Below are 26612 nucleotides of genomic sequence, written 5' to 3'. Positions count from 1 at the left end.
TGGAATGCAGTGTTGGAAAATGTATCATCATGCACTTTGGTAGAAAGAATAGAACTGTAGATTATTTTCTACACTGAGAAAATTCAAAAATGCAATGTGCAAATGGACTGGGAGCCATCATGCAAGATTTCAACTTGCAGGTTGAGTTGATGTTGAGGAAGCAAAATGTAATGACAATTCATTTTGAGAAAACAAGAACATAAAAGCGAAGTTGATGAGGCCCCACTTGGAGTATTGTGAGCAATTTTCAGCCCCTTATATAAGAAAGAATGCGCTGACATAGGAGAGGGTTCATGAGAATGATTTCAAGAATAAACAGGTTACTATGTGAGGAGCATTCCGAGCCCGTATTCATTGGAATTTAGAGGAATAGGATCTCATTGCGATCTATAAAATGTTGAATGGCCTGGACAGAGTGAATCTGGAGATAAAGCTTGTTATAGTGGAGGAATTTAGGACTACAGAACCTGAGAATACAAGGATGCCCATTTAAAACAGAGATGTAGAGAAATATCTTTTGTCAGAGTGTGGTAAATCTGTGGAATTCATTGCCACAGATGACTGTGAGGTGAATTCATTGATATATTTAAAACAGAAGTTGACAGGTTCTGGTTTAGTCAGGGTTCAAAGGTTATGGGGAGAAGGGGATTGAGGGAAAATGGCAGACCCAAGGGACAAATGACTTAATTCTGCACTTGGATTTAACAGAAACCCCTGTTGCATGTTAATAGTGGTCACCAACCTGATGCAATAGAAGTACTTATGTTACATTAATAGAGGTTCTTATCTCACTACAACAGTGGTACCTGTCTCATGGTAAAAGAGATGTGTATCACACTAACGTTGCTGAGGCAGAGGACAATGGTGATAAGAAAGTACTATGGGGGTGAATCACAGACAAGTTGACTCGAATGCCTCTCAGAATTTAATACCTGCAGCAAAGTATAGTTCTGATCTTCCAACTACATAATTAAAATCTTTCTTCAATGTCACTACCAAGAAGAAATGAATTGATATTTTTCTATATATTTTACTTACTATTGGATAGATGTTTTATTAATAATCTGAGGCTTTGATCACTGAAATTTAAAAACTGAGCCAAAGCTTTCTTGTCAACCAAACTGATAGTACTGCAACACTTTTGCAAATCTAGTTGTTAATTTAACAAATAAAGCAAAAATCTGCTAGGGAACTCACCTTGTCTGTTCCATCAGTATGTGGGACCTCCTTCTTTTCTGATCTAGAGCAAAACAATTTGGAACATTTTCAATCAACATGTTTTTCAACAAAACTACAAAAACACTGTTTTGGATGATGAAATGTTCAAACAGCAAAGTTCAAAATAAATTATCAAACAACATATACATCACCAGATACTTCCTTGAGATTAATTTTCTTACAGACATTCACAGAACATTAAAATACTCCAGAAAAAAATTGAAAAAGGAACTGCACACAAACACTAATAGATATGATGATGATGATGGCTAGTTCTTGTAAAGATCAAGGAGGAGTATCTCCATCACTATAGGACTTTTCTTTCCACCTGGTATGTTTATAGTGAGAATCAGTGCTTGCGGACCAATTGGGGAACATTACATGATGGCACAGTGAGATGTGACAAATGCGGCAACTGCAAAGCTTTAAGTTGAGTATCAGAGTTTTCATTCTCCCAGACACAGCCTGGCAAGGCTAATGAGTCCCATTTACCTTGGTTTGAAGTTGGAGTTTGAAGTGGGCAGATGAGCCCAGCCTGCCCATCCAGACACTTGGTCATGCCATGACATAGCAAACTCAGTAACACCGCATGAAGGTGTTGCTATGGGCACAGTATTGTGGGAAAAGCCATATGTGAGTGATCTCCTGAATGGCCAGCCTAACAGTGGTTGTGCAATCATTACACCTGGAGAGTCAATGAAACATGCTTCACCTATTTTAGGTAAACAGGATACCCAACTCAGGACTCACCTGTGGCCCCTAACAAACAACTGACATGCAAAAGACCAACAGTGCAACATTAATTAGTTCTTTCATCAATTCATGAACATCTAGTGGCTAGCTGTCTCACAGATTATTTATTTATTTAGAGACATTGGGTGGGTTCAGTTCCTGGAGTTTGTATATTCTCCCCATGACTGGATAGGTTACTTCCAGGTTTCTTCATCACTTATTAAAGAAAATGGGTTAGTAAGTTGATTGGTTAAATCAGTGTAATTGAATGGGTTTGTTGCACTGAAACGATCTGTTACCATGTTGTATGTCTACATTAAAAGTTAAAATATAACCACTTAATGCATTTAATAGAAATATTAGTGTATTTTAGTGATCATTTTAAAATAGGAACTACGGACTGCTGAATAAATTCTACAGAATGGGTAGCATCTATCAATTTACATAACTTCATATTTCCATGTGACATAGAGGGATGGAATCTAGGTCACATGGTAGCTTTACAGCACCAGCTTTAAGACCAGATGTAAATTCCCACTACTGTCTGTAGGGATTTTGTACATTCCTCCCATGACCACGTGCTCCAAATTCTCTGGTTTCCTCCCACATTCTAAAGATGTATGATCTAGGGTTAGATATTTGTGAGCAGGGTATGTTAATATCCAGAAGCATGCCCACACTTACAGGCTACCCCAACACATTGTCTGTTTTGGTCATTTCATTGTATTTTTCAATGTACATGTGACAAACAGCAAATCTAATCTATACTAGGTTTTACAGCAATCCCATTATCTCATTTATTTGCTTGCAACTTATTCCCTCTTACATAAACCACATTACAAAATAACTTACAATGGTTAAATAGCAGACTTTGGAATGTGGGATGACATTGGAACATACGTCGATTATACGTCTTAGGGGAAGAACAGATTAAACAACAGATCTGAAACAAATCCAGTTCTCTGAATCTATAAATACCAAAATGCCCGTGGAGGAGGGGGAAGATCATCTAGGAGATGGCACAGAGCTTGAAAACGCACATTCAACATTCTAGGACACTTTCTTCCCAACTACCATCAGATTTCTGAATGGCTGATGAACACTACCTCACTATTAGGTCATAAGAAATAGAAGCAGAATTAGGTCATCTGGCCCATTATGTCTACTTTGCCAGTTCATCACGGCTAATCCAATTTTTGTCTCAGCCCCAAACTCCAGCTTGCTCCAGTGGCCCTTCATGCAGAATCTATCAACTTCTGCCTTAAATATACATTAAAAAAATTGGCTTCCACAGCTTTCTGTGTCAATGAATTCCACAGATGCAACACTCTCTGGCTAAAGAAGTTCCTCTTCATCTCCATTCTAAGAGGGTACCCCTCCATCCTAAGCTGTGTTATCGGTTTTGAATCTCCGTCCACAGGAAACATCTCCTCTACAACCACTCTATCAGAATAGAGAGAAATCCATTTAGAATTGAGATGAGGAGGCATTTCTTTAGCCAGAGATTGGTGCATTTGTGAAACTCTCAATTAAGTATTGCACTGTACAGAGAGTCCCTGGGTTACAAATGTGGTCTGTTCCTAAGTCTGAATTTGTAGGTAAGTCGGAACTTGTAGTAATTTCTTATTTAGTGTCAGTCAGTCACATGTTTGTCTTAGTATATATGTTACTTTTCTATGCATATAAAACACTTAAGAAAAACTTCCAAATACACTAAAACATTTAAAACATAATACAGTACATAATAATAATACGTCATAATAAAAGTAACTACATACGGTACTGTACTGAAGAGAGAAAGGGAGAGTTCATTACTAATATTAACCACAGCTTGCCTGGCTTCAGCGATGTCATCAGCTGTAAACCCCTGAAAAGGAGGCTACGACTCCCTGATCCATTGGCTGAAGTAGCGATGAGGTGTTGGGGGGTAAAAATATGACTTTTACATTGGGGTGAAGGTAATCTAAAGTGCTTGGATGTCTGGGTGCATTGTCAAGCACAAGGAGAATCTTGAAAGTAATTTTCTTGGCCAAACAATAATGTTCAACAGCAGGGACAAAATGGTTCAAGAACCAATCTTCAAAGATGGCAATAGTAAGCCAAGCCTTTGCATTGGCCTTCCTAATAATGGGAAGAGATGCCTTAATGATACGGCTTTATTATTTCCACTTTATTTTCAATTGTGATTGTTTTCCTTTTCCTTGTTGCATCACCAGCACTTGCATCAGATTTGCACTTTAGAGACATGGTTACAAGAGCAATTAAGAAAAAAATTTAAGCCAAATATAAAGTTACACACTCAGCAGTGTTAACGGCAATATGATTTGACTTAAAATGGCGGACAGTGCTCTCCTTCCTCGAGCCAATGAACCGCTGAAGCCGCATAATGTTTTCTTGAGCTTCACAAAGTAGTGTGTACGTTTGTTATTATGAACTATTGTATTTAACTCAAGATTTTTAATGTAATAGGCTTTGTGGCAGGCTGTTCGTAAGTATGAGATGTCCGTAGGTTGGATGTTTGTAACCTGGGGACTTATTGCAGTTGTAAACAATAAATTACACAGTGATATTAAACCTAATTCTGATTCTGACAGCATGGGTTTCATCAAGACCAAAGTCATAAAGGTTAGTAGGGTAATTGGGTGTTGCTGGCTCATTAGGTTGATTACAGCTCAGAATTCAACAGCATCATTTTATGATCAACACTGCTAATCTTATGAAAATGTAATTTATACTACATTTAATGTATTACACTCTACTACTGCCACAAAACAACAAATTTCATGACATATATCTCCAATAATAAAACTGATTCTGATTCTGAAGATCTATCCACTCTCCTGTCCTGTAATAACACTTGGCCTTTAGCCCAAACACAGCTTTTCATGTTGATCTTTTTGTTTCAAGGCTTCCCAATCCTTAATTCTCTTCAAACAGGTGGTGAAATACCAAAAAGATGCCACAATATCTTATGAAGAAATGTGTTTGTTATGTTCTTTATATTAATATGTACTGTGAGTTTCTAATAAAGAACCATATTCTGGAAGAATTGAACTTTTATTTACAGCAATAACCACGTGTCCTACAGCGCCATTCTTCCAAACCTATCATTTCTGCGCATTCTCAGAACTCTCTCCAATCACGTACTTACACATGCTATCTCATTTTCCTTTCCTTAAAGAGAAAAACAATTAGCAACTTTGACCATAGCAAATGCATAATATGTCTCTATCAGTCTCTCTGAGGGTTTATGAACACATGTAAACCTTCTAAGTGGTTCACACAGTTCTTGTGTTTCATTATTATTTCCATGTTTTGTCTGGTCTGCATCAGTTAACTGAAACTCTGAAGTTGGCTCTTTCTTGAGGTCTTTGCAATTTCTTCTCCACACTGCTTCTTCTGTTTGGACCATGTCTGATCTGGGTTGTGCTTCTTCAAGTACTGTCGCTTTCTGTGTCCATGTGTTCATTTTGTCCTGTATTCTCACTTCATCTCCTTGGTGCCGTTCAGGTAACGGATGAGAACACCTGTCAAAGTATGTTTTCTGCTTTGCTTTGTGTTCATCTTTCCACCTTTTCACTTGTTCACTTCTCTCTGCTCTCACCTATTGGCAGATTGGATCTCAAACGGCATCCCATCAAGAGCTGAGCAGGTGAAAACCCACATTCCAGTGGAGTACTGTGATAGGCTGACAAAGCTTTATAAAAATCACCTCCTCTGTCTTTTGCTTTGTGCATCAGTTTCTTGATAATTCCTACCGACTTCTCAACCAATCCATTGGACTGGGGGGGAAAATGGACTCTCTGTTGTATGAACAAAGCCCCAAAGTCCCATTCCCGAGCAAAATGTCTCGTGTTCACCATTGAATTGTGGCCCATTGTCCGTGAAAACTTCATCAGGTACACCATGTCTGGAAAAAACTGATTTCATGCATGTAATTATATTCTCTGCTGCTGTTCTGCCCAGACAACACACTTAAGGATACGAGCAATAATCCATTGTTAATGGATAATCTTTGTTGTCAGCGACAAGAAGATCAATACCTACCTTCTGATAAGGACTCTGAGGACTGGGATGTGGATGCAATGGCTCCTTAGGGTTGCTAGGACGGTATTTAAGGAATATCTGACAAGGAGACACCAATTCTGCAATTTCATGATTCATCCTGGACCAAAACATCACTTCCCATGCCCTTCTCTTACATTGTTCAATACCTAGGTGGCCTTCATGAATTTTCCCAAGCATTTCTTTTCGGAGACTTTTAGGAGTCACAATTCTGCTATCTTTGTACAATATCCCATCCACAATAGAAATTTCTGATCTGTGGTTCCAATATTCTTGTCCTTCTGAGGTACAGTCATGCCTATTACCTGGCTATCCATCCATCACCACTTGGATTATCTGACTGAGAATTGTGTCTCAAGACACAGCAGTTCCAATTTTTTGGGAGCATAGGTACAGTCTCTATGATCATATCAACAAATGCCCGAACATCAACAGCATCCCAGTGACTGTCTTTTGTTGTTGGATCCAGAGCTCTGGAAAGTGTGTCAGCTGTGTACATGAATTTTCCAGATGTGTATGACAAATTCAATGCATATCTTTGCAATTTGATCATCATTCACTGAATTCGCAAAGGACTGTTGCTTAAAGGTTTGTGAAACAATGCGATTAGAGGCTTATGATTAGTTTCAACATCAACAGATTGCCCTGACACAAACTGATGAAATCTCTCACAAGCAAACATAACACTGAGCAATTAGTTTTCAATTTGAGCATATTTTGTTTCTGGATCGGATAATGAACGGGATGCATATGCCACTGGTAGCCACTCCTGATCATGTTTTTGAGTAATACTGCCCCTAAGCCTGCTTGAGATGCATCACCTGAGATTTTGATGGTGTCTCAGCATCATTGAATATCAACACAGGTTCTTTGGTGAGCACCTTTCTTGAGAATTTGCCGTACCTTCTCCTGTTCATGATTCCAGTTCCATTCGTTTTTCTTTTCTGTTAGCTGCCTCAATGGAGTAAGCTGTTCTGAAAGATTGGGTATAAATTTCACCACGTAGTTCAAGTCAAGTCACTTTTATTGTCATTTCAACCATAACTGCTATGTACAGTGCATAGTAAAAATGAGACAACGTTTTTCAGGACCGTGGTGTTACATGACAAGGTACAAAAACTAGACTGAACTACGTAAAAAACAAGAGAGAGAGAGAGAGAAACAAAAACAACTACACTAGACTACAGACCTACCCAGGACTGCATAAAGTGCACAAAACAGTGCAGGCATTACAATAAATAACAAACAAGACAATAGGGCAGTAAAGTATCAGTCCAGGCTCTGGGTATTGAGGAGTCTGATGGCTTGGGGGAAATTGACTATGAATCTTTTTACATTGTGGACTTGGCATGTTCTCAACAGCAGAAACCTTCAATGGATCAGGACATACACCCCCATTGCTGATGATACCACTACAAAGTTCAGTCACTCCTAGTTGACATTTGTCTTTATTCAACTTCAGGTTTCCTTGTGTGTTGCCTCTAAGACTTGTCTGAGTCTGGCGTCATGCTCTTGTTTAGATGATCCCCAAACAATAATGTTGTCCACGGATGTATCCACTCCTTCAATTTATGGCATGTGAATGGTTTTATGGTACACTTCAGAAGCTGATGTAATTCCAGACGGAAGCCGAAGAAAACAATATCTGGCAAAAGGAGTGTTAAAGGTTCACAACTTTGAACTTGGTTCATCTAGTTTAAGTTGCCAGAATCCAGAGGATGCATCTAATTTACTAAAGTACTTTGCATTAGCAAACTGACATAATTTCTTGATGAGCAGGCAATTTGAAATGCTCTCTTTTAATGGTTCAATTCAAGTCTCTAAGCAAATCCTCAGACTTTTTCTTATCAACAATGACAAGTGAACTGACCCATTCAGTTGGTTCATCAATTTTTTTTAAGACTCCTAGCCATTCCATTTTGCCAAGCTCTGTTTTCAGATGATGACGTAATGCAAAAGGCACTTTTCTACATGGATGTACTATGGGTGGCACTGTGTTGTCAATTTTAATTGTGTGCTCTCCTGGAAGACAACCAAGCCCTTTGAACAAGTCCTCATACTTTTTCATCAAGTCACTGTATTCTGACTCTGTGTCACTATCCAAGACTAACTCTCTTTTCACCAAATTCAGTCTCTCACAGGCAGATAAACCCAGTATTGACTGTACATTACTTGGCACCACCACAAATGAAAGTGTGTGCACACTATTTTTTGTATGATACTTTTGCCACACATGTTCCTTTAACTGGAATGTCTGCACCTGAATACCCAGTCACTTTTATATTTGTCTGATGCAACTTTGCTTTTGGCTTTAATGCATTAAACTCAGATTCTGCAAGAACATTTACTTGTGCTCCAGTATCCAGTTTAAACAGAATGTTGTTTTGGTTCACTTGCAATGAAATAGTCCAGTCATTCTTACTTTGTTTATTTTCACAAAACACATCTATGTAAAACTCCCCACGTTCATTTTCAAGCACTGCATTTACTCATTTTATTTTCTTTCTACTTCTGCAACAGCGTGAAAAATGGTAACTCTTACTGCAGTCATTGCATATTATTCCATATGCTGGACACTGTTTTGGCTGATGGTTCCACCCACAGGGCTCACATAGCTTTATTCTCTCAGATGATGTCTCGCTCTCTGTCAGTTTCATTGTTGTTTAATTATTTTTTTCTAATATGTTTGTACTTTCTCATAGCGTCTAGTTGTAGTTCTCAATAAAAACCTCTTTAGCCTATGACATCACAGTTTCTGAAGCTTTGCAGAGCATAAAAGCTTTTTCCAAATCTATGTCTTGTTCTCTTAACACTCTTTCTCTCAGACCATTATCCAGAATGCCAGAAACAATTCTGTCTTCAGTGACAGAGTCTGTCAGTTTCCAAACCCACATGTTTTACTGTGGTGTCTCAATTCAGTAACATATTGATAAATAGTATCACCAACTCTCTGCTTGCATGTAAAAAATCTGTACCACTCATATGTCACATTATGCTTCAGTATACAAAATGTTTCAAAATTGTCCATTATCAATTTTAGGTTTAAATCATCTCCATTTTCAAAAGTAAAATGATAATATACCCCATCTGCATTGTCACCTATTACATAGAGTAGAAGCGCAGCCTTCTTTTTTTCTGGTTTTCTAAAATTTAGATTTTCTCCAGTTCTCAGCTACATTCCCAGACAATTCAAGTGTCAGTGAAAGTTGCAGTCCTTCCACTTGCAAAACTTTTAGAAAACACCTAAACGGTTCAAACTCTTTTTGATTATCTTTGATTCTCCTGTGTTAGGTAACGTATTATTCTTCCAGACTGACTTGTGACACCATGTTGTGTTCTTTACATTAATACGTTCTGTGGGTTTCTAATGAAGAATCATATTCTGGAAGAATTGAACTTTTATTTAACAGCAACAACCACACATGCTTCCAGATCTTTCTGTGCATGCTCAGAACTTTCTCCAATCATGTTCTTACATGTGATATAACCACAGTGTTCTTATACAAACATTACACCTAATGCAAGATACAGCAAGTGAGAAGAAACAGAATTGTTGCATTAATGTAAGAACAAAAGGAAAATGCAAATACTATATAATCCATATCATCACAGGAAAAGCTCTCCCCACCACTGAGCACATCTAGAAGTGAGTGCTGCCACAAGGAAGTAGAAGACCACCACCATCCATACCATGCTCGCTTACAACTGGAAGGACACAAGAACAGTAATTACTATTCAACCATCAGCGTCTTGAACCAGAGTGGAAAACTTCACTCAACTCAATAATAAACTGATTCCACAACCTACACACTCACTTGCAAGGACTCTACAACTCATATTCTCAGTATTATTGATTTAATTGTTTTTTAAAAATTACTATTATTTGTTTTGCTTCACAGATTGTCTTCCTTGTCTGTTGTGCGGTTCTTCATTAATTTAACTGTTTTTTTTTTGAAAAACTATGTTTGCTTGTAAGAAAAGCATATGGTGTCCTATACATACTTTGATTATGAAGTTATTTTGAACTTTATCTATGTGTAAACCAGCCATGAGGAAATCTGCAGATGCTGGAAATTCAAACAACACACACAAAATGCTGGTGGAACACAGCAGGCCAGGCAGCGTCTACAGGGAGAAGTACAGTCGACGTTTCCGGCCGAGACCCTTTGTCAGGACCAATGGAGAGAAGAAATAGTAAGAGATTTGGAAGTGGGATGGGGAGAGGAAGACCCAAAATGTTAGAAGACAGGAGGGGGCTACCTAGACAGAATATGAGGTTTGGCTTCATCTTGACAGTAGAGGAGGCCATGGATAGACATAACAGAATGGGAATGGGAAGTGGAATTAAAATGTGTGGCCACTGGGAGATCCTGCTTTTTCTGGCGGACACCATCAACTCTGCTCTCAAACGCATCTCTCCCATTTCCCGCACATCTGCCCTCACCCCATCTGCCCACCACCCCACTCGGGATAGGGTTCCCCTTGCCCTCACCTACCACCCCACCAGTCTCCAGGTCCAACATATAATTCTCTGTAACTTCCCAGGCGGAAGTTACGGGATCCCACTACTAGCTCATTTTTCCCTCCCCACCTCTTTCTGCTTTTCACAGGGATCGCTCCCTACACGACTCCCTTGTCCACTCGTCCCCCCCCATCCCTTCCCACAGACCTCCCTCCTGGCACTTATCCTTGTAAACGGAACAAGTGCTACACCTGCCCTTACACTTCCTCCCTTACCACCATTCAGGGCCCCAGACAGGTGACGCGACACTTCACCTGTGAGTCGGCTGGTGTGGTATACTGTGTCCGTTGCTCCCGGAGTGGACTTTTATTTATTGGTGAGACCTGACATAGACTGGGAGTCCGTTTCGCTGAACACCTATGCTCAGTCCAGCAGAGAAAGCAGGATCTCCCAGTGGCCACACATTTTAATTCCACATCCCAATCCCATTCTGATATGTCTGTCCATGGCCTCCTCTGCTATGGAGATGAAGCCACACTCAGGTTGGAGGAACAACACCTTGTATACCGGCTGGGTAGCCTCCAACCTGATGTCATGAACACTGACTTCTCTAACTTCCATTAATGCCCCTCCTCCCCTTCTTACCTCATCCCTATTTATTTATTTATTTATTTGTTTGTTTGTTTATTTTTATTATATTTTTTTTCTCTCTTTCCCTCTTACAATTACTCCTTGCCTGTTCTCCATCTCCCTCTGGTGCTCATCTCCCCCTCTCTTTCTCCCTAGACCATCCATCCCATGATCCTTTCCCTTCTCCAGCTCTGTATCACTTTCACCAATCACCTTTCCAGCTCTCAGCTTCACCCCACCCCCTCAGGTCTTCTCCTATCATTTCCAATTTCCCCCTCTCCCTCCTACTTTCAAATCTCTTACCATCTCTTTTCTCAATTAGTCCTGACAAAGGGTCTCAGCCTGAAATGTCGACAGCGCTTCTTCCTATAGATACTGCCTGGCCTACTGTGTTCCATCAGCATTTTGTGTGTGTTGTCTAAAAGGAAGGCATGGCTTTCACTATTCCTCTCATGCCATTTCAGATCTGTCCTCTCAGAGCAATCCCATTCCCCCACCTGTTTGACTATCTAATTCTCTCTCAGACAATCACATCTAAAACCTCCCCAAGTTCACTAGAAGCAAATAACCTACCAATCCACACATCTTAGAAAAATGGAGAAATTAGAACACCCAGAGGAATAAACATAAAAGACTCTGCAGATGCTGGAAAACCATAGAAATTCAATTCTGGAAGAAAGCAACAGGTCAGGTCGACACTTTGGACCAAGTGCCTTCATCAGGACTCAAAGGAAACATACATAGTCACAGGGAGAACATGCAAACTCCACACTGATACCCCAACATTCATGATTGAACTCAGGACTATAGAAATGTCAGGAAGCAGATTCACACAATAACATACAGCTGTCCACCTCCATCTGTCCTTAACTCAAGAGATTCTGCTGATGCTGGAAATCCAGAGTAACACACAACATGCAGGCCAAGCAGCATCTGTGGAGAGGGGTAAACAGTCAATGTTTTTGGCCATCTGTCCTTTTTCCCTCCAACAAAGAAAACTACAATCAACAGACTAATTATTTGTACAAATGGATTACAGTCTACTACTTGGGTAGATGGAAGGAAACTGTGGGTAGGCCTCCGTTAGTCTCGATAGACCAAGGATTTGCACAAGCCTGGGCAGGGTTTTCTTATGGAAGACTGGCAGTTGCCCAAGCTGCAAGTCTCTCCTCTCCACGCCATCGATGTCGTCCAAGGGAAGGGCACTAGGACCCATACAGCTTGGCACAGGTGTCGTCACAGAGCAATGTGTGGTTAAGTACCTTACTCAAGGACACACACACAGCCTCAGCCAAGGTTTAAATTAGCGCCTACTCCACAACTCACCAACACACTTTCATCCTGCACTGGTCAATTTTCATCTTTTATTGTTGCTGTTTCCTATATTTATATGACTGCTTATTTGTTTATAGTAGTGCCAGTCACATTGTACTGTCTACATAAATATGCATCTGGGCCCCAGATGTTTCATTTAGCTGATTTTGTTAGTATATTTGAATGACAATAAACTGGAACTTTTTTACATACTCCCACCTTCCATATTTTAGTGTGCGATAATATCCAACTTCCTATGGATTTTGTTATTATTTTACAGAATAATATCCCTAATATTGTATATTTATGTTCATGTAAATTATGATACAAAGCAGTATCCATTATCAGGGATCCCCAACACCCATGCTCTCTTCTCACTGCTCATCAGGAAGAAGTACAGGAATCTCAGGACACACTCCAGCTGGTTCAGAAACAGTTATTACCCCTCAACCATCAGGTTCTTGAACTGAAGTGGATAACTTCACTTAACTTCTTTTGCCCAAACATTAAGATTTTCCCACAACCTATGAAATCACTTTCAAGGACTCTTCATCTCACGTTCCTAATATTTATAGTTTATTTATTTACTATTATTTTCCTATTGTGTTTCCACAGTTTGTTGTCTTTTGCACACTGATTGAATGCCCAAGTTGGTTCAGTCTTTCATTGATCCCACTATTCTATATGGATTTATTAAATTTGCCCACAAGAAAATGAATCTCACAGTTATGTTGACATATATGTACTTTGATAATAAGTTTACATTGAACATTTTATTCCCAAAGACAGAAAAGAAGCAGATTCTGCTTAATAGAATAATGTTTAGTCAGGAAGCACATATAAACTTACTTGTTGCAGTCATAAAATTCTAAGGACAAACTAATGATTTCATCATCTGCGATAATTCTTTTGTCTTCTTCTGTTACTTCTCCACGGTCTTCATTTGAACCATTTACGACTGTTTGGGAAGAAGAAGAAATCATTGTTCTCAGTTACATACTTGAATTAATGCTTGAAAAATATAAATGCCCACATTTCCATCAGCTGACCTCACTTTTAAACTTGAGTTTAAAGAAGCACTAGACAAAGAATCTTAAAAGCAATTAAGAACTCAATATAATTAAAACAGAAAATGCTGGAAAGATCACCTATGGAGAGAGAAGCAGTGTTTCTAGGGAGATCTATGGGAAACTGAAAGCTTTGAATGTAGATAAGTCGCTTGGACCAGATGAACTACAACTCACCTGAAAGAGATAGCGGAATAGAATATGGAACCATAAGTACTGAATTTACAAGAATCACTAGATTCTGGAACAGTTCCTCAGGATTGGAAAATTGCAAATGTCACTCCATTATTCAAGAATGGAAGGAGGCAGAAAAAGAAAATTATAGAACAGTTAGCCTTACTTCAGTGGCCAGAAAGAATTTGAAGTCCATTATTAAGGATATGGCTTCAAGGTACTTGGAGATGCAGTATCAAAAAGGCCAATGTCAGCATGGTTTCCCTAGGAGAAAATCTTGCCTGACAAATCAGAAATCTGTTGGAATTTTTTGAGGAAATAATGGCCAGGAGAATTAGTGGATATTGTTTCCTTGAATTTTCAGAGGCCTTTGACAAGTTGCCACATAACGAGGCTGCTTAACAAGACCATGGTATTATATGAAAGATATCAGTATGGATAGAGGACTGGCTGATTGGCAGGAAATAGTATGGGAATAAAGGGAACTTTTTCTGGTTAACTGCTGGTCATTACTAGTGTTCTGCAAGGGTCAGTGATGGGTCTGCTTCTTTTTACAGTATACATAAATGATTTGGATGTTGAAATTGATTGTTTTGTGACCAAGTTTATAAACAATACAAACTTAGGTACAGTTAAGGAAGCAGACAGCAGGAGTTAGACAGATTAGAATGAGCAAAGAAGTAGCGGACAGAATACAGTGAAGGGATTTAACACTAAAGCTTTGGTGAGGTTTCACATAGGATTGCAAGCAGTTTGGACCTCTTATCTTAAAAAGGATGTGCAGAAACTGGACAGGGCTCAGAAAAGAATGATACCAGGAGGAGTGTTTGAATTTTCTCTGGCTGTAGTCATTGGAATTTAGAAGAATGACAGGGACTCTCATTGAAACCTTTTGAATGTCGAAAGACCTAAATAGAGTAACTGTAACTGTAACACCTCGTTCTTCATTATTAATTTATTTTATCATTTAGAGATAGAGGGTGGAACAGGTCCTTCTTGACCTCCAGCAACTCACCGACTTAAGCCCATTGGGGTTACAGGACAACTTACAATGACCGATTAACCTACTACATGGCAAGTCTTTGGACAGTTCGAGGAAACCCAAGCACACAGAGGAAGAACAGACAACTTTCTTTCTGAGGATGCCAGAATTGAACTCCAACTCTTTGACACCTCAAGCTAACCGCTATGCTTCTTTGGTGTCATTTTGTTATTGATTTTGCTTGTACTACCTTGAGATAATGAAGTGGCACACAAAAGTTTTTCGCAGTTGATAGTGACAGTAAGAAACCAATTTACTAACTTTTAGTTTAATCCCATGCAGGCTTTCAACTGGAAACATCAATTTATAACTTGTGCCTCCACAGATAATGCTTTACCTCTCGAGTTTTTGTGAACACTATTCTTTTTTGTTGGTGTAGTTTATTTGAGTGCTTGATATTTGCTGGATTAAGTACTTTGTCAAAATATGTTTCTTTTTACATTAAATAATTCAAACTACAAGCACAGCAACTAAATAGCATAAGTACCTCGACATTTTGGAAAAAAATACAAAGAAATGGGTAGGCAAATTTTGAGTGAAGTATTAACCATTAATCATCTATTTCCATATGAACATTTACCATCTGCTGAGGGATGGGCTGCATAGAAGTCCCTCCGCCTCTTCATCTCATCTACAAAATAAGCAAAATAAACGCAAAAGGTTCAAGTCTAAAATGTTTTTAATGGCCTGTTTAATATGTAAAGTAAACGGCAACTACTGACCAGACTTCTCCTACCTTTGAAAAGTCCTGGAACTAATTTATAGACGATATCTTGTAATGTTTTGTCAGCCCTGTGGGGAAGAAAGAAGGAACAAGTTGTTGTAAGGAGAAGATCCAAGTTCTAAGGTGCATCAACATCTGGCATACAAACTGTAAAGGTACACAATGTTGGTCCATTGCCTACTAACCCAGTTTTGAAACTGCATGAAATTAAATACAATTTGAAAATTATAAACTATTAAAGAGGGGTATGGAAGAAATTTATTTTTCTTTCAGTAAGGCATGGAACAGGCCTTTCTGGCCCAAAGAACCAGACACACTGATTTAATCTTAGCCTAACAACAGGACAATTCACAATTAACTTTCTAATTGACATGTCTTTGGACTGTGGAAGGAGACCAGAGCACCTAGAGGAAACTCACGTAGTCATGGGAAGGACATACAATCTTCTTACAGACAATGTCGGAGTTGAACTCTGAACTCCGTATTTGGGGCTAACCGCCATGCTACTATGCATCCCAGTTCTGAATATCTTCCATTGTTAGATCTCACATCTACGATGACTCCTTAAAAACTGTAGGTCAAAATGTGACCTCCCATCTGTTGGCATTAATATTAAAAGTCAAAGTTGGACTCCCAACGATTTCAGTAATAAATTTTTAATTTGCTCTTTATTAAAAAACGCAACTTTTTTTTTCCTTATTTAAAATGACCTGGATGGAAATGTTTTGATAAGAAAAAAATTGACAACAAGCCAATCCATTTCACTGCATCCACACATCACCTTGGACCAGAACTTACCGAATGCTAAGGAGGGGTCTAGTTTTGTGCACCTGCACATCACAGATAGGGCAATATTTGTTGGTCTCCAAGTAGCGAACGATACAAGTTTTACAAACTGCAATGGTTTAGACAAACAGTAGAGATACATGTTAGATATGCATTTTTACAAACATGATCAAACTGCAAGGATTTAGGCAAAAAAAAAGATATGCAGCTTTTTAAACATTACCATAGAAAATGTATCAGAATCAGAAACAGGTTTAATATCACTAGAAAATGTCATGAAATTTGTTGATTTGTGGCAGCGATACAGTAAAATAAATAATTTAACTATAAAAATAAGAAGTATACATACAGTATAGTGCAAAAGTCATAGGCAATGTCAAAAATACTGTGCAGTGAAGATACTTCCTAAATAATGAAATAAAAAATTTCTAAATATTTTAAAAGTAATACTATAAAGAACAGTAAACAGTAAAAACAACTAAATGAAATCAGTATTTCATGATCACCCTTTTCATCAATTTTTCTATGTACATTATTGTTCAGTTTTATGAGAAAATCTTCTGGTAGGTTGCCACAGTTATTCTGCAAACTTTGGTTGCCTCGGTTACTTCTTTCTGTTCAGGTAATGCCAGAGATCAGGGGTCTATGGAGGCCATACCATCTGAAACCATATTAAATCTAGGGTGCTAAAGACTTTTGCACAGTACATAAATTTAAAACATAGTACAGAAATTGAGCAAAAAAAGAATAATACTGAGGTAGTATTCATGGATTCACTGTTCATTCAGAAATCTGATGGCAGAGGGAAAGAAGTTGTTCCTAAAACATTTGAGTGTGTCTTCAGTTGGTACCTCCCTGATGGTAACAATGAGAAGAGGGAATATCCTGAGTAATCCAGGATTCGGAACGAGAAGGCAGCTGGAGAGCACCTAAGGATTTCCGGCGGGAAGACATTCTGAGTTCTCGGGGGAAGAGAGAAGCCAGACTGCGCAGGCACGTAACATCAGCCAGTTGAGTGCGAACAGTTTAAAAAGAAGGCAGCCATATCCAGCGGGCAACGGAGTGAGAGGCAGCAGAGTGAAAGGGCTTTGGCTCCACGGGCTTTGGCGGTAACGGGACGCGGTGAGGCAGTTGTTGATTGAAAGGAGGTAAAGGAGGTAGTATTTGTGTGAGGCCAGTTTTCTGTGGTGGGTGTCAGACGTGGGAGGTCCTGGAGTCTCCTGGCATCCCGGATGGCCACAGATGCACCCGGTACATCGAGATGCAACTCCTAAAGGACCATGTTAGGGAACTGGAGATGCAGCTCGATGACCTTCGTCTGGTCAGGGAGAGTGAGGAGGTGATAGAGAGGAGTTACCGACAGGTGGTCACTCCGGGGACAAGGGGGACAGAGAAATGGGTCAAAGTCAGGAGAGGTAAGGGCAAGAGTCAGGTACTAGAGAGTACCCCTGTGGCTGTACCCCTTGACAATAAGTACTCCTGTTTGAGTACTTTTGGGGGGGGGGGGGAACAGCCTACCCAGGGGAAGCGGCAATGGCTGTGCCTCTGGCACAGAGTCTGACCCTGTGGCTCAGAAGGGTAGGGAAAGGAAGAGGAAGGCAGTAGTGATAGGGGACTCTATAGTCAGGGGGTCTGACAGGTGATTCTGTGGACGCAGGAAAGAAACCCGGATGGTAGTTTGCCTCCCAGGTGCCAGGGTCCAGGATGTTTCTGATCATGTCCAAGATATCCTGCGGTGGGAGGGTGAACAGCCAGAGGTCATGGTACATATTGGTACCAATGATATAGGTAGGAAAAGGGAAGAGATCCTGAAAGAAGACTACAGGGAGTGAGGAAAGAAGTTGAAAAGCAGGACCACAACAGTAGTAACCTTGGGATTACTGCCTGTGCCATGTGACAGCGAAAATAGGAATAGAATGAGGTGGAGGATAAATACGTGGCTGAGGGATTGGAACGGGGGCAGGGATTCAGATTTCTGTATCATTGGGACTTCTTTTGGGGCAGGTGTGACCTGTACAAAAAGGAGGGTTTGCACTTGAATCCCAATGGGACCAATATTCTGGTGGGTAGGTTTGATAGAGCTGTTGGGGAGTGTTTAAACTAGTTTGGCAGGGGGGTGGGAATCAGAATGTGAGTGCAAGGATTAAGGTAGGAGGACAAGGGCATGATGCTAAGAGTTCCGAGTTGATGAGGAAGGACAGGCAGGGGACAGAACATAATTGTAGCCAGTTAAAGGGGTTGAAATGTGCCTATTTCAATGCTAGGAGTATTAGGAACAAGGAGGATGAACTTAGAGCAACTACGTGCAACTACGATGTTGTGGCCGTTACTGAAAGTTGGAGGAAGGGCAGGATTGGATGATGCAGGTCTCGGGGTTAAGGTGTTTTAAACGGAATAGGATGGGAGGTAGAAAAGGGGGGAGTGGCATTGCTGGTCAGGGATTGACTGGTCAGAGTGGCATGGCTATAGAAAGGGAGGATGCTGCAGAGGGAGTGTCCACTGAGTCGGTGTGGGTGGAAGTCAGAAATAGGAAGGGATCAATCACTGTGCTGGGAGTAGTCTATAGGCCCCTACATAGCCCTCGGGACACTGAGGAGCAGATAAACAGGCAGATTTTAGAATGGTGCAGGAAATACAGGGTAGTAGTTATGGGTGATTTCAACTTCCCTCATATTGACTGGCACCTCCTGACTGCAAGGGGGATGGATGGGGCTGAATTTGTCAGGTGTGTTCAAGAAGGATTCCTGACACAGTATGTGGACCAGCTGACAATAGGAGAAGCTATACTGGATCTAGTTCTGGGTAATGAACCTGGTCAGGTGACAGACCTCTTGGTGGGAGCATTTTGGTGAGAGTGACCGCAACTCCCTTAGCTTCAGCATAGCTATGGAAAAGGATAAAATCAGATGAAATGGTAAAGTGCTTAACTGGTGAAGTGCTAACTTTGAAGGGATGAGGCAGGAACTAGCAACAGTAAATTGGAAACAGATGTTCAAAGGGGAAAGCACAGAAGTAATGTGGGAGAAGTTTAGGGACCACTTGAGCTGGGTTCAGGATAGGTTTATCCCACTGAGGCAAGGAAAAAATGGTAGGAAAAGGGAACAGTGGCTGACGAAACAAGTGAGGCAACTCGTCAAGAGGAAAACGGAAGCATATCTTAGATATAAGAAGCAGGAAGTAGGAGGGGCTTATGGGAAATATAGGGTAGCCAGGAAGGAGCTAAAGAAAGGACTTAGGAGAGCTCGAAGGGGGCATGAGAAGGCCTTGGCATGTAGGATTAAGGAGAACCCCAAGGTGTTCTATGCGTATGTGAAGAATAGGAGGATGACGAGAATGAAGGTGGGACTGCTAAAGGATAAAGAGGGCAACATGTGCCTGGAAGTGGAAGAGGTTGGGGAGGTCCTAAATGAATACTTTGCTTCAGTATTCACAAGTGAAAAGGATCTTGATCAGGATGAGGTCGAAGAAGAGCGGGCCTGTGTGCTGGACAATATGGAGATTAAGGAAGAAGAAGTGCTGGATCTTCTTAAAAACATTAAGATTGATAAATCCCCAAGGCCAGATATGATACACCCCAGGTTGTTGTGGGAATTAAGAGAAGAGATCGCCGGAGCATTAGCTATGATCTTTGAATCCTCTTTGGTTGCAGGGGAAGTGCCGGAGGACTGGAGAATGGCAAATGTAGTTCCCTTGTTTAAAAAAGGTAATAGGGAGAAACCTGGGAACTATAGACTGGTGAGTCTTACGTCGGTGGTATGCAAACTACTGGAAAGGATTCTTACTGATAGGATCTACGAGCATTTGGAGAAGTACAGTCTGCGCATGGATAGTCAACCTTGCTTTGTGAAGGGAAGATCATGCCTCACGAGCCTGATTGAGTTTTTTGAAGAGGTAACAAAAGAAATTGATGAGGGTAGGGCAGTGGATGTGGTCCACATGGACTTTAGCAAGGCATTTGACAAGGTCCCTCATGAGAGACTCATCCAGAAAGTCATGAGGCATGGGATAAGTGGAACCTTGGCTGTTTGGATAAAAAATTGACTTAAAGGAAGAAAGCAGAGGGTAGTTGTGGAAGGAAAGTATTCTGCATGGAGGTCGGTGACTAGTGGAGTGCCGTAGGGATCTGTCCTGGGACCCCTGCTATTTGTGATTTTTATAAATCACCTGGATGTAGAGGCGGAAGGATGGGTGAGTAAGTTTGTGGATGATACGAAGATTGGAGGAGTTGTGGATGGAGCTGTAGGTTGTCGAAGGTTACAAGAGGATATAGACAGGCTGTAGAGTTGGACAGAAAAATGGCAGATGGAGTTCAATTCGGACAAGTGTGAGGTGATGCATTTTGGAAGGACAAACCAGAAGACTGAGTACAGGATTAATGGTCAGTTACTTAAGAGTGTGGATGAACAAAGGGACCTTGCGGTTCAAATCCATACATCCCTCAAGGTCACTGCGCAGGTTGATAGGGTAGTCTACATCTGACAGACAGAAAAGCCAGATTTTGCTATCACATAGTTCAAATTCACTTCAACTTCCAAAAAATATATTATTTTGCAACACACTGTAAATCATGTGATCCTGTAAAAATCATGAAATGCAGATCACTTAGAACCTAAATACAAATGAATGGAGAATGTCAATACTTTTGCAAATATTGCAAGGTGAGAAATATTTGGGTTTGAAAGAATATGAATCTTGAAGCAAGTCTTCATAAAGTCCATGAATAAGTACATCCAGTATTATTTAGTGTCAGTTAGTCAAACATTTGTCTTAGTATACATTCTATACATATAAAATACTTAAGAAATGTATATATTTCAAAAAGTAAACTACTGCGTTGCTTAGTAATAATTGTAGCTTTCATTGGGGCAGGGCCTTTCACATTCTCCATTATTCTCATTTTATCCTTTAAAAGTGTTCTGATCGTTGACTGACTGTAGCCTAATGATTTTCCAATGACCGATGACGTTTCACCTCTTTCCAAATGCTTTATTATTTCCACTTTATTTTCAATCGCGATCACTTCCCGTCAATGGAACAGAAACACTGTGGGTGGCAGGTCCCGAGGTCTGCTGGGTCCTAAGGACCACTGCACTGAGACAGGTTAAATGGGACAATTGTGGGCTGTGCTGGGTTTGGGTATTTGATCCTCCTGAATATTCCATGTGGGAATTTAAACTGGAGGTGACAAGTGTTTTTTTAATGAGGTCAAGTTGCAAGCTCAACATCAACTTGGTGCACTCGGGAGTGGTCTGTCGCTGGATCGAACTTGGGAACCTTTGTTCTCAAGCCTCGTGCTAATCTCACTGTGCCACCAGCTGAACGGAAAAGTGGAGGGAGATTTCAGGGTGAATATTGCTAAGAAAAATTTAAGCCAAATACAAAGTTACACACACAACACAGCTTCAACGGCAACGACTTAAAATGGTGGAAGGCGTCCCGATTCAACTTAAAATGGCAGACGGCATTCTCCTTCCTTGGTTCATAAGTATGAGTTGTTTTTAAGTTGGACGTTCATAGCTCAGGGACTACCTGTATAAAGATTGTCTGAAGGGATTCAAAAGCAAGGTTGCTTTATCTAGAGAATGAAGCATGAAATGATTTGTAGTGGTGTAATTTTAACATTGTTCATTATCTTTATGCAGGAAACTTGGCATTTGCAAGTTATTTCAAACCTGTAATTTAATTTGTAATTGAATTGTTTACACATTAATATACCCAACTCATATCCAGGGAATAGAATGATAGTAGGAAATACTAGATATTTAACATCGATCAGAAGTACATAATTGAGAAATTGCTTGTATATTAATTATCTGGAATATTGTCTCACAGCAATAAATCTATCAAAATTTAATTTCATATATATAAGAATAATATATTGAGAAAATAAAGTTATTGATTTTGAATCACACACCATTAAATGATGGATATTGATTTACCTAACTGGACCTGAAATAATAACCCAAATAAGTCTTCAACTAACTGCCCAAGTTAGATTGAACGATTTTCAAAAGTCATCTAAATTATAAGATTAGCTGAGTTTCTCTTATAATGTAACTTGTCGCAATGATTCTGTACTCGTGTATTTTTGAAGTATTCAATCAATTTAATTCAGTAATAAGTCCTTGGAATCCACATTGTCAAGTATGAGACAGTTTTGTGGCTTGTTTACTTTAATTTTATCTATAAATCATTTCCCATTGATTACTGGGAGTTTGCTTCCAATAATGAAAATGGCCTTGATTACAGGCATATTTTAAATAACAAATAGGATAACAAGATAAAAATAAATGTTCAAATGAACAGTGGAATGGTATGACCTGGCAACACTACGTTCAGAATGCAATTTTATAACCATCACATACTTAAACATGCATTACTCTTTTCAGTATCATAAGTAACATGTACAAAACGTTGTTGGAACTGAGCAGGTCAGGCAGCTTCTATAGAAGGGGATAAAATATGGATCCTATTGAAGGGCCTCAGGCGGAAAAGTTGAGTCATTATTCCTTTTCATTGATGCTGCCTTACCTGATTTCCTCTAGCATTTTGGGCGTGTTACTCTGGATTTCCAGCATCTACAGAATCTCTTCTGTTTATATCAGTATCATAATCATACATGCAGGATGCAAGTTCTTCATTGCACCTGTACTTGTGCATACCGAGAAATTTTAAAATCTGGGAAATCCCAATTGCAGTTTAAATTTAAAATACACAAGTGCGATGACATCTAGTCTTGATGATATTGTAAAAATTCAATAGTTCAAATGAATATATGCGACTAAGAATGTCTTTGATTAATTAGTGATGGTAAAAAAAATTATAGTAACAGCTTTACATTTTGTTTAGATGGATAGAAACTGACAGACATTGTTTGTCACCTTGTTGGAGAAGGGAAAGTTTGCAAGGGTTTTAGCATACTGATATACAGAACCATAGAATGTTACAGCACACAAACAGGCCTTTTGGCTGTACTGAAGCATTTTTCTGCCTAGTCCCACTGACCTGCACCTGGCCCATATCCTACCATACCCCTCTCATCCATGTACTTGTCCAAGTGTTTCTTAAATGTTAAAAGCATTTATCACTTCATCTGGCAGCTCATTCCATACTCCCACCACTCTCTGTGTGAAGAAGTTCCCCCCCCCCCAACGTTCCCTTTAAATTTTCCCCCCTTCACCCTTAACCCATGTCCTCTGGTTTTTTTCTCTCTTGGCCTCAGTGGAAAAAGTCTGCTTGCATTCATTCTATCTATACTCATCATAATCTTATACACCTCTATCAAATCACCCCTCATTCTTCTACACTCCAGGGAATAAAGTTCCAACCTATTCAACCTTTCTCTGTAACTCAGTTTCTCGAGTCCCAGCCACATCCTTGTAAACCTTCTCTGCACTCTTTCAACCTTATTAATATCCTTCCTGTAATCCGGTGACCAAAACTACTCTTTACGACCCTATCTACCTGTGACCCTACTTTTAGGGAATTTTGTAGATCCCTCTGTTCTACTGCACTCCTCAGTGCCCTATCATTTACCTTGTATGTTCTACCTTGGTTTTTCCGTCCAAAGTGCAATACCTCACTCTTGTCTGTATTAAACTCCATCTGCCATTTTTCAGCCCATTTTTCCAGCTGGTCCAGATCCCTCTGCAAGCTTATGAATACCTTTCTCACTGTCCACTACACCTCCAATCTTTGTATCATCAGCAAATTTGCTGATCCAGTTTACCACATTATCATCCAAATCATTGATATAGATGACAAATAACAATGGACCAAGCTCTGATCCCTATGGCCCACCATTAGTCACAGGCCTTCACTCAGAGAAGCAATCCTCCACTACCACTCTCTGTCTTCTCCCATTGAGCCAATGTCTAATCCAATTTACTATCTCTCCATGTATACCTAGTGACTGAATCTTCCTAACTAATCTCCCATGCGGGACCTTGTCAAGGGCCTTACTGAAGTCCATGTATACAACATCCACTGCCTTCCCTTCATCCACTTTCCTCGTAAACTCCTTGAAAAACTCTAATAGATTTGTTAAACATGACCTACCATGCACAAAGCTGTTTTGACTCTCCCTAATAAGTCCCTGACTATCCAAATACGTAGATCCTATCTCTTAGTACTCCTTCCAATAATTTACCTACTACCAACGTCAACCTTACCAGCCTATAATTTCCCGGATTACTTCTAGAGCCTTTTTTAAACAACGGAACAACATAAGCTATCCTCCAATCCTCCAGCACGTCACCCCTAGATACTGTCATTTAAAATATATCAGCCAGGACCCCTGCAATTTCAACACTAGTCTCCTTCAAGGTCTGAGGGAATACCCTGTCAGGTCCTGGGTATTTATCTACTTCGATTTGCCTCAAGATAGCAAGCACCTCCTCCTCTTCAATCTGTATAGGTCCAATGACCTCATTAATTGTTTGCCTTATTTCCATTGACTGCATGCCAGTTTCCTTAGTAAATACAGATGAAAAAAATCCTATTTAAGATCTCCCCCATTTTCTTTTGGTATGTGTAGAGATGAACAAAGCTGTCTAATGATTTTAAAGAAGGCAGGTGAAGGCAATGTGCCTCCACCAAAACTCAACTGGTATACTGCAACATACTTCCCAGAGCAGGAGAGTAATTTTAGACTTATTAACTTTACCTGAATATGTGGGCAAATTTGAGTCTATTAGCTGTGTGAGATAAAAAAAAATCAAATTGTGCGAGCATGAAAAACACAAGAGGTTCTACGGATACAAGAAATCCAGAGTACACAAAATGCTGGAGGAACTCAAAACACAACTCTGACATTGACAATTCAAAGCATGGCTATGAAAGGAGGACTGGTCATAGGTCTATCAACCCTATTACACTAATAAAAATTAGAACTACAGAAACATCAACAAAAGATCCAAAGACCTCTCCCTGGGAAAGGAAAGATTTTCACATGAAAGATGTATTAAGTCATGCACTGAAACCTTCAACCCCGGACAAAGGACCCTGGTGATCTGCTGTCTGCAATCCATATCCCAGTAGAGGTGAAGCATTAAGACGGAAAAGAAGAAGAAGAAGAAAACAAAGAAAAAGAAGAACAACAATTAGAACAAGAACAAAAACATGTTGAACAAGAAGAAGAAGATGAAGAAGAAAAAGAATTACAAGACAAAGAAAAAGTAGGAAAATAAGAAGTGGATGAAGAGGACAAAGTAGAAGAATAAGACTTCCACAGTCAAGTAGTATCTACAAAGAAGAATACATAATCAACATTTCAGCTCCTAATGAAGTTTCTGAGATGACCTGACTGATGAGGTCCTCCAGTAATTTAATGCATTATTTAAGATAGCAGGAACTTTGTAAAAATTATGAATTTTTATAATTTAAAAAAGAAATTTAACTGCTGTAAATATGATTCAGAAATTTTAAAAAATACGAAGCGAACATCTGCTAGGCCAACTGACAGAGAAGTTGGTATTACTTAGATTTAACCTTATATAAAATAAACTCACATGAGTGTAGACATTCTATGATTGTTGTGGCATCTATAAAATATCCCCCGCACAGGGCACACATCAGATGTGGATTCAGCTCTGTAATTTTGATCCGAGTAGTTCTGTGCATTTTATAGGTAGTGGACTCTAGAGAAATAAGAAAGTAATTTCAGTTGAGTTAAGGCTGATACAGTTCATGTATAAATCTGTATTCAAAGAGTTCATTGATGCTTTTGCTAATCAAGTATCTAACAACCTATACTTAAAGAATCCTCAGTGACTAGACCTCCAAAGCCGTATGTGGCAATCTGGTAGCCATCTCTACATTGTCTTTTCTCCACACCTGGATTCTGAAATTTCGAGTTCACATTGAGCCATCCTCAGTCATCTGTGGCAATGAATTCAAGATTCACCACCTTCTGACTAAAGAACTTCCTCCTCATCTCCATTATAAATGGATATCCCTATATTCTGAGCATGTGCCCTCTGGTACTGGTTTCTCCCACTAAAAAGAAACATTTTTCAACGTCCACTCTACCTAGGCTATGATATTTGGTAAGTTTCAATTAGCTCCTCCATCATTCTTCTGAACTTGAGCAAGCACAGATCCAGAGCCACCAAATGCTTTCCATAATGTTAATTCTTTCATTCCTGGGAATGTTCTCCGGAACCTCATTCTTGTGAATGTGAATGAATATTATGTTCTCCTAAATAAAAAGAGAAAATACTGATAATACTGAGCAATTCAGGTAGCACATCAGGTCAGTTAATAGCTCAGGTGATTTCCACCATGTTTCCTCAGATTATTTCTCAATCAAATGCACATTGCATGTGAAAACTGCTGAAAGTTAACAGACCACTAAGATAATACAAAAAACAAGTGAGAAACCCTACATTTAATGGAAAA

At 39.6% G+C, this 26612-nt stretch overlaps 1 protein-coding gene across 1 annotated transcript in view; it reads right to left on the bottom strand.

Moving 5' to 3' along the window:
• Positions 1–26408, bottom strand: part of LOC132389101 (polycomb complex protein BMI-1-like) — a 53996-nt gene extending 27588 nt beyond the window's left edge. The window contains exons 1-7 of the mRNA XM_059961536.1: positions 26244–26408; positions 25724–25852; positions 16227–16323; positions 15441–15496; positions 15285–15335; positions 13271–13379; positions 1198–1240 (exon numbers count right to left, since the gene is read on the bottom strand). Of these exons, the coding sequence (XP_059817519.1) occupies positions 1198–1240; positions 13271–13379; positions 15285–15335; positions 15441–15496; positions 16227–16323; positions 25724–25835 (468 nt within the window). The 5' untranslated portion in view covers positions 25836–25852; positions 26244–26408. The remainder of the gene's footprint in view (positions 1–1197; positions 1241–13270; positions 13380–15284; positions 15336–15440; positions 15497–16226; positions 16324–25723; positions 25853–26243) is intronic.
• Between the last annotated feature and the right edge of the window lie 204 nt (positions 26409–26612).

The sequence above is a fragment of the Hypanus sabinus genome, unplaced genomic scaffold, assembly GCF_030144855.1.
Source record: "Hypanus sabinus isolate sHypSab1 unplaced genomic scaffold, sHypSab1.hap1 scaffold_470, whole genome shotgun sequence".
NCBI classification, from domain to species: domain Eukaryota; kingdom Metazoa; phylum Chordata; class Chondrichthyes; order Myliobatiformes; family Dasyatidae; genus Hypanus; species Hypanus sabinus.
This window is presented reverse-complemented; position numbering and strand designations above follow the sequence as displayed.